Source organism: Tasmannia lanceolata, unplaced genomic scaffold (assembly GCF_043159265.1).
Source record: "Tasmannia lanceolata isolate RefF3 unplaced genomic scaffold, GAP_Taslan_0.1 ptg000026l, whole genome shotgun sequence".
In the NCBI taxonomy this organism is placed as follows: Eukaryota; Viridiplantae; Streptophyta; class Magnoliopsida; order Canellales; family Winteraceae; genus Tasmannia; species Tasmannia lanceolata.
In genome coordinates, this window is record NW_027518703.1 from 8,451,669 (window position 1) to 8,469,413 (window position 17,745).

General features: G+C 38.8%; 1 protein-coding gene across 2 annotated transcripts; it reads left to right on the forward strand.

Moving 5' to 3' along the window:
- Positions 1-1,181: 1,181 nt before the first annotated feature.
- On the forward strand, positions 1,182-17,390 carry LOC143858496 (putative uncharacterized protein YDL057W). 2 transcript variants are annotated; one of them, XM_077369132.1, is made up of 7 exons: positions 1,185-1,393; positions 6,259-6,377; positions 8,717-8,799; positions 10,465-10,586; positions 11,740-11,904; positions 14,419-14,512; positions 17,054-17,390. In XM_077369132.1, the coding sequence occupies exons 1-7, from the start codon at positions 1,216-1,218 to the stop codon at positions 17,259-17,261; spliced, it is 969 nt and encodes a 322-aa protein (XP_077225247.1). In that variant the 5' UTR covers positions 1,185-1,215; the 3' UTR covers positions 17,262-17,390. The 2 variants fall into 2 exon arrangements, with proteins under 2 accessions (XP_077225248.1, XP_077225247.1); XM_077369133.1 differs by lacking the exon at positions 11,740-11,904 and having other exon boundaries at positions 1,182-1,393.
- The last annotated feature ends 355 nt before the right edge of the window (positions 17,391-17,745 follow it).

A 17,745-nucleotide genomic window follows, 5' to 3' on the forward strand; every position in this document is an offset into this window, starting at 1 on the left:
TCCTATGGAGTTGGTCGTACACTAACAGTAAGGCCCAATCGTAGGCCCCACCGATATTTTTCAAATTGAAACGTACTGTCCACAACATAGGATGATTCAAGCCGTCCATGGTTTGGATCATCCTATGGTGTGGTTCGTACCAATTTAGGCCCCACCCATATTTTTGAAAATGAAGTGTACTATCCAGACCATAGGATGATCCGAGCCATCCATTTGATGGGCCACAATGTAAATAGGTTGTGCCCCAAAATCATTTCTGTAGGATGATCACAACCCTACAATCTATAGAGGTTGCATAAGATGTAGTTTCTATTTAGATCGGAGGGCTAGGATCAGCCTATGGTATTTTGGGATGCAACCTATTTATGTTTATGACCCATCAAATGGACGGTTTGGATTATCCTATGGTGTGGTATGGGCGGGGCCTACGTTGTTCAAAGATGGGCCCACCATTTTCTGTTGGGCCCACCAACTGTTCCTGTTGCGTGTGGAGAGAGAGAGAGAGACCGGTCAAATGGTGGGAAAACGTTAGGAAGTCGTCAAGAGAGAGGGTGTGGGGTGGGGATATCAGCGCCCGTAATTTATAGTGAATAGGAAGAAAGAGCCAAAAGAAGCAACTGGAAAGTGGAGAACCAAAGCGGTAGCGTTATAAATTCTTTAAGCTAGTGATATATATGTGCCCCCTTTTCTTCCTCAGGACACCCCGTTTAGTGTATTTAGTTGAGGAGTGCAACTCGGGTCGGGTCGGGTCCTAGGAACCCTTTTTCCAACTGAACCCGGCCCAATTTCCAACCCGACGGGGTTCAACCCAACCCGACCCAAGTCCAACCCGAACCCGACGCGACCCAAGTTCAACCTAACCCAATCCAACACAACCCGAATATTTAAGCCTAGAAAAACAAATTTCCATAAAAAAATGTCAGGTTGTACTCTGGTCGGATTGCCCAAACCCTCAACCCGAACCCGAACCCAAACTCAACCTAGGGTGGGAAAACTCAACCCGAACCCAAACTCGAACTCAACCCATCCCGATCCGTCTTTTTTCCGGGTTGAACCCCCACTTGGAGTATCCCCACCAAGTATCAAAGACTAGGGGGGCTGTCCCAAGTAAAGAAAATGGACGAATATATCCAATAAAGCAAAGGTGGAGCCCATCATGTGGTTCCTCCTTGTTAGCATGCCCATAAGGCCATAACTTAAAATAGAAAGAGAAGAATGTCATCCATTGGTTGTGCTCCATATCCAGTGGGCCCATTCTCCGCCCAATTAACCAAACCATCTCCTTTCAGGATCCGCTTTTGCAGATCAGTCCTCCTCTTCTCTGCCTCTCATCTCTGTAGGAAACACCCAACAATGGCTCAATCCATCTCGTCTCAGCAAGGAGACTCCATAGGTAAAGAAATATACACCCCCTTTTAAATTTGATTTTTTATGTATTGCTCTAACTCTCAGCTCGCTTTATGCCCTTGATTTTTTTTAATCTCAAATCTCAACATTTAGATCAGTTCCTAAACTGGGTTAAGTACCAAAAACTAAAATTTCGAAATGGGTGAGCGGAATTTTTACGAAAGAACCTGTCGATTACATTATAGGGAGAGTTGTCGTCATATGTTGGCTCTGAAGTTTGGGTACTAAATTTCCCATGTCTTTTAGTTCTTGAACTTGATGCAAGAGGATTGAATAGTTTATTTTCATAGTGTTTTAAATGTTATCTATGTTGGATCCTAGTTTTGGTACATGTGTATCTTTAGCTAAGAAGCACGGTGCGGGTGCGGGTGCGACACGACACGACACAGGTACGTGATTTTCCAAAAAACTCGGGTGCGGGTGTGCTTTGAATATAATAATATTTTTATTATTTTATTATATATTTATAAAAAAGAAAAGAAAAAGGAGAGCAATCAAATAATAATAACATCACCAAAATGGAAAATTCTAAGATTACTCTTCATTTCATACGTGATTAAGTTCATCATTAAAGCACCAAAATAACATAAAGCACCAAAATAACATAAAGCATCAATGCATCATCAATCCTTATTCCTAGAAGTCCGTCGCCTCATCTCCAATATCGACAACATCGTCGGTAAAAACAATGGACTCCAACTCTGGCTCATCCAAAGAAAGACTAGCAACTTCAAGTACCCCTACATCCTCGAAGGAATCAAATGTATCGTCACCTATGTCCCACATCTTTGTCTCTCCTTGCTTATATTGTGGAGTTTGTCTTGAGAGAAGCCGAAGATTGCTATGAACGAAAACTAAATCTTGAGCTCGTTGTGGAGTTATCTTGTTCCTCTTGAGAGAATGCACAAAAGAGTCAGTGATGCAATTCCTCTCGGCACAAGATGACGATGAAGGTTGCATAAGAATCTTCAAAGCTATGCTTTGAAGCATAGGGGCACATGTACCATGGATGGCCCACCACTCATGAGGCTTGATAGTGAACCGTTCATTGATGGAATCAACATCATTGAATAATCTGGACTTCATGGAGAATTTGGCGAACTCCACATTAGCTCTCGTGCGGTTTTCGGAATTGGTGAAGTACCTCTTGAAGCACTTTATCCTCTCGGTATAAATTTTCGCATCCTTATGTGGAGGCACCCGACTCGAATCTTCACTGAGCCATTGCTCACTATAATACCTTTAAGAAAGAAAAAACTAATTTAGCTTCAAACTTCAAGTCAAAAGTTATAACTTTGAAATAAATATAAATAGCTAATAATCTAAATAAATTTAAGGTCACCTAACCTTGGATTAAATGAATGAGCCAAGCAATGAAGTGAAGTGTTGCTCTTGTTCCAACGAGCAACAAGAATCTCGTGCACCATTTCAAAAAATTTGGACTCCTCTTCTTTCCTCTTTCCTTCCTTCCTATATATCGCCGTCCTTACTTTCTCTATCATGGTATCCCACAAATCATAAACCAAGTGAAGGCAAGGCGTATCCGTATCACACTCTCTAAGCATGTCATAGATGGGGATGTAAATGCGAGTATGTAGTCAATAGAATCCCACCATACGTCATCTAACACCTTCACTTTTACAAACCTCGCTTTCCCCACGTCATCCTCTCTATAACAAGTCCATTTGTCGCTAATAACCATTGCTTGAAGACCTTGCTTTAAGAGTTTCAATCTCTTAAGCATAACAATAACACTCCCGAATCGAGTCTCCGCCACGGAAAGCAACTTCAAAGTGTTGAACTCGTTGAATATGGCTAGTCTCATGGAATGATTCATTATGAAATTCTTAATGATGCTAGCATCTCCCGAAACATCCGTTATCCAACTACATTCGTCATATGTAACTTGATTTGCTTCCACATTCTTCGCCGCACATATGTTCTTCAAAGCAAGGTTGAGGGTGTGCACCACACATGGGGTCCAAAAGATGGAAGAAAATTGTGCCTCAATAAGTTGTCCGGCTGCCTTACAATTTGCGGCGTTGTCGGTAATTACTTGGACAACATTTCCATGCCCAACTTCCATAATTACCTCCTTCAACAAGTTGACAATGAAATGTTTGTCATTTGTTTCCCCCGAACAATCTACCGCCTTGAGAAACATAGGGCTACCCTCGGTTACCGCCATGAAGTTAATGAGAGGCTTCCTTTGTGAGTCACTCCATCCATCACTAACAATGCTCACCCTTTTATCCTTCCATGTATCTCTAAGGGGTTGCAACAACATATCAACATTTGCCCTCTCTTTTTGTAGTAGAGTCATCCTTAGCAAGTTGTACCCCGGAGGCAAAAAACTGGAAATTGGATTGTTGGCCGCATAAGAGTATGAACTCGCATAGTGTGGGTTCCTTGCTAGGTGAAATGGCAAGCCACCGGAGTAAAACATCCTAGCAATCTTGCCATGTAGGTGATCACGGGCCGCCATGTTGAATGCCTTTTCAATAGCACTTACACTTCCACTTGGACCACTTGTCTTTCTCCTCTTTAGATCAAAACTTGGAGGGACAAACATATTACTTGGGCAACTCAATGATCCACTACTTGATGATGGCGACAATGACACTCTCTTGGGAGCATTTTGCTTCATAAGCTCTTTGCATTCTTCCTCAAACCTTTGCATTGTAAGTAGATCACTTGCTTTCACTTTAGCACATGGTCCGATTCCTTGTCCCGTTATCTTCAACAAGTGCGCCATAACCCTTGTGTACGAGCTACTGAAACTCTTACTACAAAAATTACATTGCCACCTCACATTCCCTCCACCCTTAGGATCTTTATCAAATCTAGAGATATGCTTCCACAAAGGCTTCGACAAATCTTCATCAGTAGAAGACGTATGTGCGGCTTGGGCGGCACTAGCATCAGATGAAGACATTCTAAAATCTATTAAACAACAAAAACAATTTTAGTACGCAACGTTGCAACCCAACAAAACAAGGGACTCTAATTCTCAATTACACAAATTGAAATAAACAAGGTTACAAGGCAACACCAATTGTAAATTTGTATACACAACCAAACATACCCATGTAAATTCAAAAGGCAAGTGGCAAATGGCAAATGGCAAATGGCAATCCAATGCAATGCAATTATAAATTTATAATGAAGCAATTTTAGACTCTCAAGTCTCAACAGGTATTGGCGTATTGCACCCAAAAATCAGTTTTGGACTCTCAATAGCCCAACAGGTATTACACCCAAAAATATGTTTTGAACTCTCAACAACCAACAGGTATTGCACCCAAAAATCAGTTTTGGACTCTCAACAGCCAACAGGTATTGCACCCAAAAATCAGTTTTGGACTCTCAACAGCCAACAACCAACAGCCAATAGGTATTGCACCCAAAACTCAGTTTTGGACTCTCAACAGCCAATAGGTATTGCACCCAAAACTCAGTTTTGGACTCTCAACAGCCAACATGTATTGCACCCAAAAATCAGATTTGGATTTTGAGAACAGATTGTCAGTCCGAAGCTGATTCTTGGACTCAAAATTAGATTCAACAGATTGTGAGGCCAAAAATCTGCTTTGGATTCACAATCTGTTCTCAAAATCCAAAACAAACAGGGCCCAATAATCTGTTTTGGACTCAAAATCGATTGACAAAATCCAAAAAATGTTCTCAAAATCCAAAACAAACAGGGCCCAATAATTTGTTTTGGACTCAAAATCGATTGACAAAATCCAAAAAAAAAACAGAGAGAGAAAGAGATACAAAGAGAGAGAGAGAGAGAAACACAGAGAGAGAGAGGCTGAGAGGCTGAGAGAGAGAGAGAGAGATAGAGGCACAGAGAGAGAGGGAAACACAGAGAGAGAGAGGCTGAGAGAGAGAGAGAGAGTAACAGAGAGAGAGAGATAGAGGCTGAGAGAGAGAGAGAGAGAGCACGGGGAGAGAGAGAGAGAGATAATCACACACAAAGAGAGAGAGAGAGAGAGAGAGAGAGAGAGAGGGTTACCTTTAATGGCCGTCGGAGGGGAGGGATGTCGCCGGAGTAGAGGGATCTCATCGGAGAAGATGGGTTTAGGTTTAGGAAAGTAGGGTTTTGAGAGAGGGAGAGAGAATAGATTTGGGTATAAGAGAGAATCGAGGGTTTTTTTTCCCCTTTTATTTGTTTTCTAAACACCCCCCCAATATGTTATAAAGCCACCCCTTAAGTAGCTGAAACACCCCCCTTCTTAATTAAAACCCACCCAAACGTGTCGGGCACGAGTGGGTGCGCACCCACGATGCACCCGACACGCACCCAAAACAGAAAAATATGTTTTTTTTTAAAAAAAAAATGAGGGGTGCGACCCGGGACGTACCCGGGGCGTACCCGAACGTACCCGCATCCCATATGTGTGGGGTACGGGTACGGGACCCCCGGGAGAGTACCCGTGCTTCCCAGATCATTAGTCCATTTTATGTTTGATTCCATCTTTCCCCAAATGATTTCTTTGTCTCAATTTCAACATTTGGATCAGTTCCTAAATAGGGTCGAGTACCAAAAACCTAATTTTGAAATGGGTGAACGGAATTTTAACAAACGAACCTGACGATGACATTGTAGGGAGAGATGCTGATGCTGTCATCTGTTGACTCTGGAGACTAAGTCTTCCCATGTCTTTTAGCTCTTGTAGTTGATGTAAAATGTTTGGGGTGTTCATTTTCATAGTCTTTTGAATGCCATCTTGCTGTATTTTATCATTGGCACATGGGTATCGTTCACGCACGCTACTTTTTCTTCCATCGTTGCCACATTCTCATATTCATCATGTAAGTTACAATCTTGTATCAATCTGTTTCCAGGAACCCAACAACAAAAAGTTGCAATATCAAACAGTCACGGAGAGAAGCTTATCGGAGTTCTACATGAAACTGGTTCTAAGGAGCTTGTAATCTTGTGCCATGGATTTCGGTCTTCAAAGGTAGGTAGTTGCATCTGAAGGTTATTTCTTTTATATTTAATCAGTGCTCACTGTTCTTTAGATGCACCTCTTCTAATCTGATTGTTTCCTTCTCTCTTTTTTTGTCAGTTGTTATGTTTTGTTGATTTATGATACAATTGAACTTTATCCACCTCCTCATATATTTACTCGTGCCTTGTGAGCAAATTGTGGCTTTCATTGCTAGGAATTCTCTCTAGAACATAGAACCTACATTGCCTCCTTAACTGGATAAGGTTCCATTTTATCAGGTGAGCTCCATTTTTGCTACCTAGATATAATCTAGCCAACTGGTGCATTAAGTTTTAGGTTTGCATGTTTTCTCCTATTTTCCTTGAGCATTATGATCTTGCTCAATTTGGACCAAATGGGCTACGATGGCCTCCCCATCTAGCTTAGTAGGTGTAGCATTTCTTACTTTTTTGGTTGTGTGGTTGGGAGTTGAATTAACCTATTCTTCCTGAAGAGTTACCACCTAGGTTAGGACATAGAAGTAGGACCCAAAGTTTAACTCTTATCTCAATGCATCAATCTTCAACAGCAGAGGGGATCAAAATCAGGTTACAGTATTGGAAGGTGTTAATCACCAACCTCCTCCAAAATAAGTCATCTTCTAATGTCCATAAGCTTGTATATGTGATCTTCGAGCATATTTGATTAATTTGGCTACAATGCTATATGACATGCAATTAACAAGAATGAAATCATGATCGAACTCAAAAACTGAACCATACTACATGCATGCATAATTTATGAAAATAAGACTAGATTAGAATGCTCAAGACTAATGCATGATTGAAGTAAACTAATCTAGAAGAGAACTCTAAACTGGAACAAAAGTAAACTACCTGAGATCAAAACATACAAGAGCAAAGAAACTAAACTAGGAAAAGAAAGACTTAAAGTGTGAAAATACTCAGAGGGAGAAGGGAGAAAGGAGAAGGGTGTTAGGTCGTGTGCTTGCCCTAGTCTTCCAATCTGGAGAAGCCTTTGAATACTAATTTGAACTTAGAGAAGTCCCTTCAAAGCTCTATAGCCTTCCTTGGGAGAACATTCATGTATCTCTATGGAGATGTTCATGTTATTTGAATCTCTCTTCCATTGAGTTTTGGTAACCATTTTATAAAGTCTAGGGCTTGGAGAATTGAATTGAAGAAGCAATGTGGGACCAAATTTCGTGCATAGGCTAGTTTAAACAAGCTTGGAATTGGTTTGGAAAGGCTTGAATAATTTTAGACAAAAAGATTGTATTTTTAGTAAGTTTGAATAGGTGGGAATCAAAGCTAGGGTTTTGCATGAATTTAAACCTTCCTAGATGTTTATTTTAGCAATAATGAAGTTTAGAAAGGATCCCAAGTGGAAAGAATGGCTTTAGGGGCTTTTTGGAGGGTTTCTATATTTGAAGTTCTTCAACTTACAGGCTCTGGCGTCAATAAAGAGGTCCATATCATTAATCATTGGCAAGCCTATATATCGATGGTCCATGCTGTCAATTGACAATTTTGGCTATAAAAGAATTCGTGAAGCCTGGGACAATACAAGTTATTTTGGGAGTTATCTCTAGGGTTGCTTTCAAAATGGTTATTCCTTTGGTTTTTTGACTCTGTTCAGGAGATGCTTTGACTCATTCAAGGAAACACCGCTGATCATCATTGCCACACAACCTCTGACTAATGTCAGGTCAGTCAAGACAAAATGAGGTGTCTACAGTAGGATGTCATTCTCATTGTTGTTGGGAGTCTTATTTATTATGCATGTTAGTCAGTATATAAACCAGGAACATCCAAAGGATTGAGCCTCTAGCTCAATGGTTAAGTCTTTGTTCTTCCACATAGAGGTCGGAACTTCAAGATTTCAATCCCAGCTTACCTTCAAAAAAAAAAAATACTCTTCTTTGCCACTCAAAAAAACAAAAACAAAAACAGGAACATCCAAAATCATATATCAGTTGTCATTCTTTGTCCAAGTCTAGTCAATCTCAAAGAGTTCCATTCTATGATGTGATTTATTGGCCATTTCAAGTTGATCCAGTTCTTGCTAGAGTAGCCTATCCCTGCCCACAGTCTATGATATTTGTGGTTTGCCTCTATGATCAAATTTAATGGAAATAAAGACATGCTTTAGCATCTATCATAGAAGTTTTTTAATGTTTAAAATGTCCCCCTTTTTTATTTTGAGTTCTTTAGATATTTCATTAGTGGCAGTTTGATTTTAATTATCACTTTAAATCATTTCATATCCCTTCCATCTGTAAAATGTTTTTTTATGGTATTGGGTTTGTGTACAAATGATATATCAACCATATATGTTTCTATCTCCAGGAGCAGAAAACTATGGTGAATCTTGCCACTGCTTTAGCTACAGAAGGAATCAGTGCCATTCGCTTCGATTTTGCTGGAAATGGGTAAGCTAAATTTTAATGGAAGATGGAAAATAATAGTAAAGGTTTCTTCAGAATACATTTTCTATGCTTATCACTTGTTTCTTCAGAAAACGTTTTGTGTGGTTATCACTTTATCTTTTGGTCATTTGGATATAAAAAAAGGGCGGCCCAGTGCACGAGGCTCCCGCCATTGCGGGGTCATTTGGATATAAAACTTTCAAAATTCTTTATTTAGTTTGGACTGCATATCTTGCTTCTTTTATTTTGAATGACGTCAAATTGAATATTATTAAAGACATCACAAAAGATACAGGAATACATGATCGAGATAGTTATGGGGCAGGAAAATATGCAAAACAAACATAGATACAAAGAAAGATAATGTTCGCTGACCAATAGATAATGTTTGTTAACAATCAAACTTCGACGCCCAACACCACCTTGAATGAGGAAATCTGCCTTCACATTGGCGTCTGTCCTATGTGTATAAAGAGGTTTTCCATCTCATCTTCAAGTAGAAAGATTCCTCGGTGTCATTTGTTAATCTCCAATAAAAGTTGGCATTTGATACTCTGTTTGCCAAAATCATTTGTGATCTCTTATGCCTGTGGGTGGCCTACATGCCTTTCACTGTCCTGGTGATAAGGCTATGGAAGTTTCAGAACAGTTGGTACGTGCAATTTGAGAAAGTCCACTTTTTAATATCATATATTTGCATTGTAAAAACACTTGACCTCAGTATTTCCTATGTTAAATGACTCGAAGTGAGCTGTTTCTGTTCTTTATGAGTGAGTTGACTATAACACACTATCATTTAAGAATTAAGACTCATTATTTCTATTTGGCACCAACTTACAAAGATAGGGTCAAAGTCTAAAAATATGATTACTTGGAGTACTTAGCAGTCAATGACTCGATTGAGAGCCCGTATGAATTTTTTGGTCGCTATTTTTTTGAAACCCTAGAAAAATTAGGTAGTTGAAAATCTTGGCGACACCCAATAAACTCACTTGAATTTTTACAACGTAAACTGTTTGAGAATCTTTTGATGAAAATCCTGAGTTGAATCCAAGTTTCACTATTAGGATTCCTCACATTTTCCAAGTCTTAGGTTTGAGAACCACATCAAGCCCTTCCTTTCTCTCTCTCTCTCTCCTAATCTGGACACCCTTAATCTATCAATTTAAGTAAATGTTCTTAGGGCTTCAGCAAAAATTTGGCCATTTTCTTGTTTGGAAAATTTGAGAATATTATCAATTACTTGTTCAGATCCCATTTGCATCAAATAACAAAGAGTCATGCCTTAAAGTTAAAAGCATCATATATGCTCTGACGTTGAACTGCCATTGTCCTTCTATAATTTGGTAGGTAGTAGATATTTTCAATTTTCCCTACAGTCAATGAGTTCATTTATGATATTACAATTGTTTCAGAAGTGTCCAAGACAATGCCAACAGTGTCTGACATGCTGCTATTAGGCTACAAGCGCATGATAGCATGGATCTTTTCTATGGTTCGCCTTCATGTGCAATAGTTTATTATTTCTTTCAACTTTCTTTATAGATTAGGTAATTGTCGGCATTTGAGACTGCATTTCATTCTATATTGATTCAGCTAAATTTTTTTTTTTTCCTTGAATTGGGATTCAACTAAATATGTTGGAAGTGACAATCTTGTGCTTTCCAGGGAAAGTGAAGGTTCATTTGAGTATGGTAACTATAAAAGAGAGGTTGGTGATTTACGTGCTGTGGTCCAATATTATTCAGAGGGGAAGCGTGAAATAAGTGCTATTGTTGGGCATAGTAAAGGTGGGACAGTTTTTATTTGAATTTATATAAATTTACCTTTGAAGATGTTTAAGATTTTGAGGCCAGCTGGTCAAATGAAACAAAGCCTTCTATGGTCTTCAGGTTCATCCACGATCTACATTTTGGATTGACAATGCAATGACTTTATTGACAATTTTATGGTCAAAATCATAATTTACTCGGCAATCTAAAACCTCCATCAAGCTTTTGCCCTTAAAAAATGATCTAGAATTGAGGGTTAGTCCTAGAAAGTAGCATGGTATAGAAAAAATTCATGTATATCAATAAGACATGAATAAGGTCTCTGGGTCAAAATTATTTGGTCAAATATATTAAAATGAGTTTAATTTTTTAGAAATTAGATTGGAACTTGGTGTATCATATATATCTGTGAATGAAACGAGTTTTTTTCTTTTCAAATCCTGTACTTGGCCTCCTGGGCCATGTATTAGGCAAGGTTTTAAATATCAGTTTCAATATGCTTGCCAGTCACCAAGGACATAGCGTATTCCACAAGATCAGCAGCCCTGATCATCGTACGCATGCCATGTATATGGACAAGAGGCTAGCAACTGGACAGAAGGGAGACAGCATTGTTTAAATCATATTTATCTGAAATATTCAGTATATGGCTTTGATAATCAGATGGCATTATGGCACTCAATTTCGTTTCTTTTAAGTTTTTTTTAGGGAAGGATTGAAGCTGGTAGAATGACCTTGATTTATTAGTGTTAGACCTCTCTAATTATACCTTGCTAATGGACTTCTTGAGGCATTGTTCCTGCACCAACGACTGAAGCTTCTTCCCATGTGAGGAACACAACCGTTATATTGTAGGTTACTGAAGCTAAATGATTTCTGATACGCAGGCAGTATGCTTGCGTTTTTCATGTGTATTTCGGCCTATAATAAATTATTTTCCTTCACTTTTAGTTCTAGTTTTGGTCATTTATTTTGTTTGCAATTTGCTTGTCTAATGGTAGATCTAGTGTTATATTTCGTTATGGCATTTGTTTTATGCCACATTGCTTCTATTTTCCAAGCATCATATGCCTTTATTTGGCGGTTCTAGTTTAGAAATTTCATTTTGCTAGTGAAATGTATGTTCTTGTGATTTGTGAAGTACTTTTATTACTGAAAAAGGTTATTGCAGGAGGAGATGTGGTGATTCTTTATGCTTCTGTATATCATGATATTCATACTGTTGTCAATATCTCTGGCCGCTTTGATCTAGAAAGAGGAATTGAAGATCGTTTGGGTAAAGACTTTATGAAAAGAATTAAGAAAGATGGATTTATTGATGTCAAGGACAAAACAGGTAGTACTTTTCTTGTATCCAACATGTGCATGATTTAGCCTTTTGCATTGCATTACAAGTTTACAACCTAGATGTTGGCTAGACTGACCCTTCTGTGCTCTTCGTATTTCGATGGGTTTGACCGGTATACCATGTACCCATTGTAGTCTCTTCCACGTTGTTATCAATTCATGACTTGGATTTATTGGATGTGTCCATCGTCTTGGTCCCCAATTGGTTGCATATGTAATATATGAGTTTGGGCTGGTCCAATCTAGCGGATATGGGGGTCTAAGTAATATATGATGTAGCAAATAAGGGCTCACACATTCCTCCCAATTATCAACCTGGATACATCCTAAAAAGGATGAGGAAAACAAGCCTGTCATTATGACTTTATCTTCTTATTATTAGCCTAACCACATGATGTCACATGTCTACTAGTCAGTGGTCTCGTGCGAGTCGCTTTTGACATGAGAGCTCTGTTTTCTCTTCAATAAGGATCCCAGTCAGTTTTTTTTAGGTTTGAATATATTTAGATAACTTTCTTACAGATGATGATTGTGCAAGTCACGATAGTGTGTTGAAATAGGAAAGGAGCCACATGCTGAATCATCAGGATCATGGATAGATTTCAAATCGTTTGAGACATTACATGCTATCAACGATTGGTTGGAAAACTTATTTATTGACTATCACACATCCAGACATTACTTATGCTGTGGGGTAAGTCAATTCATGCATAAACCATGTACTCATCATTATGAGGCTGTTATTCACATTCTAAAGTATTTGAAAGGATCACCAAGTAAAGGAATTATGCATCAGAATCATGGCCATTGAATGTTCGAGAGTACTGTGATGCTGATTGGTCCATCTCATCAGATGATAGGAGATCTACCAGTGGATATTGCATGATTGTTGTTGGTAATTTGGTGGTGTGGAAGAATAAGAAACAATTTTTTATTCCTCATTCTTCAACTTAAGATGAATATCGGCCAATGCATCACGCTATATATGAGCTAATGTGTCTCCGTTCTCCTCACAGATATGGGTGTTGATGTTTCTCCTATGAAGCTTCATTGTGATTATCAAGTCAGTTATACATATTGCATGTAATCATGTTTTCTATGAGAGGACTAAGCACTTAGAGGTGGACTGTCACTTTGTTCATGAGAAAGTGTCTTCCCAGACCATCTCCACTCCATTTGTTCAATCTGCATCTTAGTTGGTTGATATATTCATTAAGGATACAGTTCAAGCTTGTCTGCATGATATTATTAGCAAGTCAGGCATGTGTGATTTTATGCTCCACCTTGAGAGGGAGATTTATAAATTCAATAATTCAAGGTTAATTAATCAAAATAAGAGAACACAAGATTAGAAGAGAGAAGGCAAGATATGCAAAAGGAGGGAAGAAGATAGAGAAGGGAAGGATAGAGGAAAAAGTGTGTGTATGGTTGAAAGAAACCCAACACACGAATCTTATTGTATTTCTTTCGTGGTAAAAACCCACAAAAACCCAAATCACGAAGATGGGGCATGTCACTTTAGTCCCAAACTTGAGTGATGCGACTTATGTGACTTAAGTGTTCAGAATGAACACAATGAAAACTTTGCCCCTTTCATAGAATAGAATAGAAAAAACACTCACTCTTTATCTTGTGACATTACAACGAGATGGTCCCCATGTCCTTTCATAGAATAATAAAAAAAAAAACACTCACTCTCTATCTTGTGACATTACAAAGATATGGTCCCCATGGCCCCATCCCAGAAAACCCCTCTATTCTTCATTCTTCTACAGTTATTAGGGAATGAGTCAGCCTTGTATTGTGTTCTAATCAGTGTCTAGTTGTGATTTGTTGTAGAATTTGACTAATTTAATGGTTGCATTTGTAGAAACTTGGAATATTTTAATTTGTAAAATTATAGAGTTAAAAAGGCTGCTTAATTTGTAAAATTTATAGAGGTTAGGAAGTGGGTGCAGGTCCCATAGCAAGAGCGGCCTTGGGTTGAAGAATCCTGCAACTAAGGGCTTGGCCTCTTCATATAGACTCATAATTTTATTCAATAGTGTCAACCTTTTATGTCGTGATTCCTACCTTCATATGCAGCAATAAGTTTTTTTTTTAAATGGCAATGCAGCAATCAGCTTCTTTATAGGTGTTTTTTATTCAGGTTTTAATATCACGGTCATCATTGTAATGCCCTTGCATGCTACTGTACAGCCTTCGTTTTTCCTGTTATTTGCTTACAAGATCTCTGATCAGTAGTATCCCTCAACGAACCAGCAACAAATTATATGCATCCTCTGCAGTCTTCTGTTTGTTTTCTTAGGTCTCTAAATTGATTTAGTTTTTGCACAAAGTTCTCTTAAGGTGTATTTCAGTAAGTATGCATTGCCTTATCTTTCCTAGATTTGTTTTTATTTCTTGGCTGATTTGCACTTGAAGAGACTCTTGTTTCCTTCATAATTACCTGTTGCAGCTTTCTTTTTTCTTTTTGTATTATTAACATCTGATTGTATTGTAGGAAAAGTTGAGTATCGTGTGACTGAAGAAAGTCTGATGGATCGCCTAACTACTGATATTCATGCAGCTTGCCATTCAATTGACAAAGACTGCAGGTTAGAATACATTTTCTTTAATACTTTTATCCGCCAAGGCAAATAATCAGTGGTTCTCACAACTTGTTCTCTGGAGTAGCCTTGGGAGTCTTCTCCAACCCTATGACAATCCATAGCCCATCATCTGGAAAACGTCTCCATTCAATATTTCCCGTTTACACAGTTGTTACTGGTGAGACTTGGGATGTCAAGCAAAATAGCTTCACATTGAGTCATCATTGTGGAGAAATTTCTCTTGTATTTTGGTCTTTACACAAGAAATCATACCAATATTGTGTCAAATCCCTGGTGTTTCTTGCGACCAATTTCTCCCTTCCATGGATTATGTTACCCAGTAGTTGAGTCTCCATGGTATCTCAAGTCCCAATTGTCCATTGCAACCATCTCTCCCTTTCATGGATCTAACAAGGGTATCTGACCCAGTTGTTGACTCTCTGTGTAACATATTAATAAAGCCTCATTGCTACAACATTACACAGTGAAGCACAAGAAAAATGGACAAAACCTTGGGTTGTGACTTTCATGATGCTTTGCAAAGGCCCGTTGAAAATGGTGTACAACAATATTCTGAGACCTCTTTTATGTCAAACCTGTACTAGTCTATCTTGGTTCGTTTTATAGTGGATATGGTTGGTATTTTTACAAAGTTACACAGACATCTATTATTTTCTTGCAGATAACTCTTTTGGTGTTACACCATAGCATATTATTATGCCTTAATTTCTTACAGTTGACATGGTATTTTTATGCTTCTTCACACATTGTAATGAGTGAAATAAAAAAGATGATTTTCTATGGAGGTTCACAGCATTTGTTGAAGAATCAAAGATTTGTTCCTTGAAATTGAGCATTCCCCCCAGTGATGATATATCCAAGGGTATAACTAGGTCAGAGGTTCAAACTTCACACTCTCATATTAAAAGAAAAAATAAAAACGTCCATGATCCCTGATTTGTTTTCTTCTTTTCCCTCTTTTGATGCTGTGCATGCCTAAATGTTTTAACTATGATTTGTTTACACGAGGCATGATGCCCAGGCATGCACAACATTTGTGTCCTCTGTTACCAAGACGAAGAAACTTTGGATCATCTGATGCTGCACTGACCCTTCTCTTATCAATTATGGGTGAGGGCAATTGGCGCTTTTGGAATGAACTGGGTCTGCCCAAGTTCAATTAGTTCGCTCCTGATCTACTGGCGAGGCGGGCCATTTGGGGAAATAGGTAACTTATTATGGGCCACCTTCCCCTACGCTATTGTCTGGAACATATGGAAGGAACGAAGCAGGCGCATCTTTGAAGATCATAGTGTATCTTTGGGGCGATTGGTGACGAATATCAAGGTAGAACTTATTGCATGGGCCAAGAATAAAAAGAAATTACCCAATGGGGTGGGGGACTTGATAAGAAATTGGTGGGCTATCATTTGGGATAGAGCGATCCGAATTAAAACTACACCAAAATGGATGGCTCCACCAAGTGGGTGGTTCAAACTCAATTTCGACGGGAGCTCGATAGGAAACCCGGGGAGGGTAGGAATTGGGGGCTTAATCAGGGACGATAAACAAATTACTATTATGTCTTTCTCGGGTCCAGCCGGGATTTGTGATGCAAATGAGGGGAAATCAAGGCTCTTCTTTTTGGTTTGCGATGGGCATACGAGAATAATCTGGGACCTTTAATAGTAGAAGGGGACTCGACAAATGCGGTGGGCTGGGCTTCGGGTACTTTAAAAGGGCCCTAGCGCCTTTAGGATGTGATAGCGAAAATTCTTGATCTTATAAGGTTGCTGAACACTAGAATTGAGCACCGGCGGAAATCGGCAAATGAGGAGGCGGATGGATTAGCTAAAGTAGGAGTCTTAAGGGAGGAAATGATAGTTGTTAGACCTTTGTAATTCCTTAAAGGAGTGTTCTTGGATCTTGGATCCATTTTTGTAATATGGAGGGGACAATTTGTCCCAGCCAATATTCAATAAAATTGTCAGTTTTCAAAAAAAAGATCTCATATAGAAGTAGAAAGCTGTTTCTTAAAATTCAGTTCGCCTAAACTAGAATCCTATGTTACTTGATGAGTTTCTTTCATGTTTGACGGAATTCCCACGGCTCTTTTTTTAACTCAGTTTCCAACTGCTGGTCTGTAATTGCATCAATGTCCCTATCTCCTCTTTATGTCCATATATAACTACAGTAAGTGTAATTATGAACTCAGTAGTGGTAAGCAAACTCTTGCTGTTTGATTCTCATTTCTCATGTCTGGACAGAAATTCTGGTGCACATATTAGTCCTCTGTTCATGCCTATATGCATCTTTCTTTTTCCTCTTGCGTAGATTATTTTGTATGACTGTGCCATGATTATTTTCTGTCTTCAAGATACGAGATTCTACTTCAATTGATTAATGGCCAAAGGTTGCAAGTTTTTATATTCATTGTTAAGTTGGCCTACTCATCAGGCTCCTAGTTAACCAACTGGCGTTTATGTTTCTCATTGTGGTTTTGTTTGATTTTTCCATGTTTTTTTTAACTGACATTATGTGGAGCAGGGTCTTGACTGTTCATGGCTCAGTAGATGAAATTGTACCAGTGGAAGATGCTTCAGAGTTTGCCAAGCGCATAGCGAACCATAAACTGCATATTATAGAAGGAGCCAACCATGGCTACTCTTCGCATCAAATTGAATTAGCTTCTATCGTTTTGGATTTCATTAGGGATGGTCTTCACCAAGACATACATACACCAAGCATGATGTAATAGCAGTTGGTTAGTTATATAGTGACAAATAAATGAAGTCATACCTAGAAGTGGCTACTAGTTTTACTACAGAGGCTTGAAGCTTGATTTTCTACTCATGTAAATTAAAGCTTCTGTACTGTGTTTGCATGCCTTGCCTTGTTATGATGATGAGTTCAGTTAGCGCAGGTGTAGGATGCCAAATGCCCGGGATAAGAACATCTTTGGCTTGTTCTTATCCAATTCACAAATGGGGGCGTAATTTCCTGTGAAGAGAAGGCCATCCTATTTGTAAATTGGAGCTATAAATTCATAAACAGCTCCGATTGAACATGGGGCAATCCATACGAATGCCAACATAATAAGACCAAAAGCCTTTGATATTAACTTATGCTAGTGTATTCTGAGCTTGGGTTTGCTTTGAGCTAACCGCACTGGAGACATGACCCGGCCAATAAAGCCAGGACAGCATACCCAAATAGGACCTTAAGAGTCTTGGGCCCTA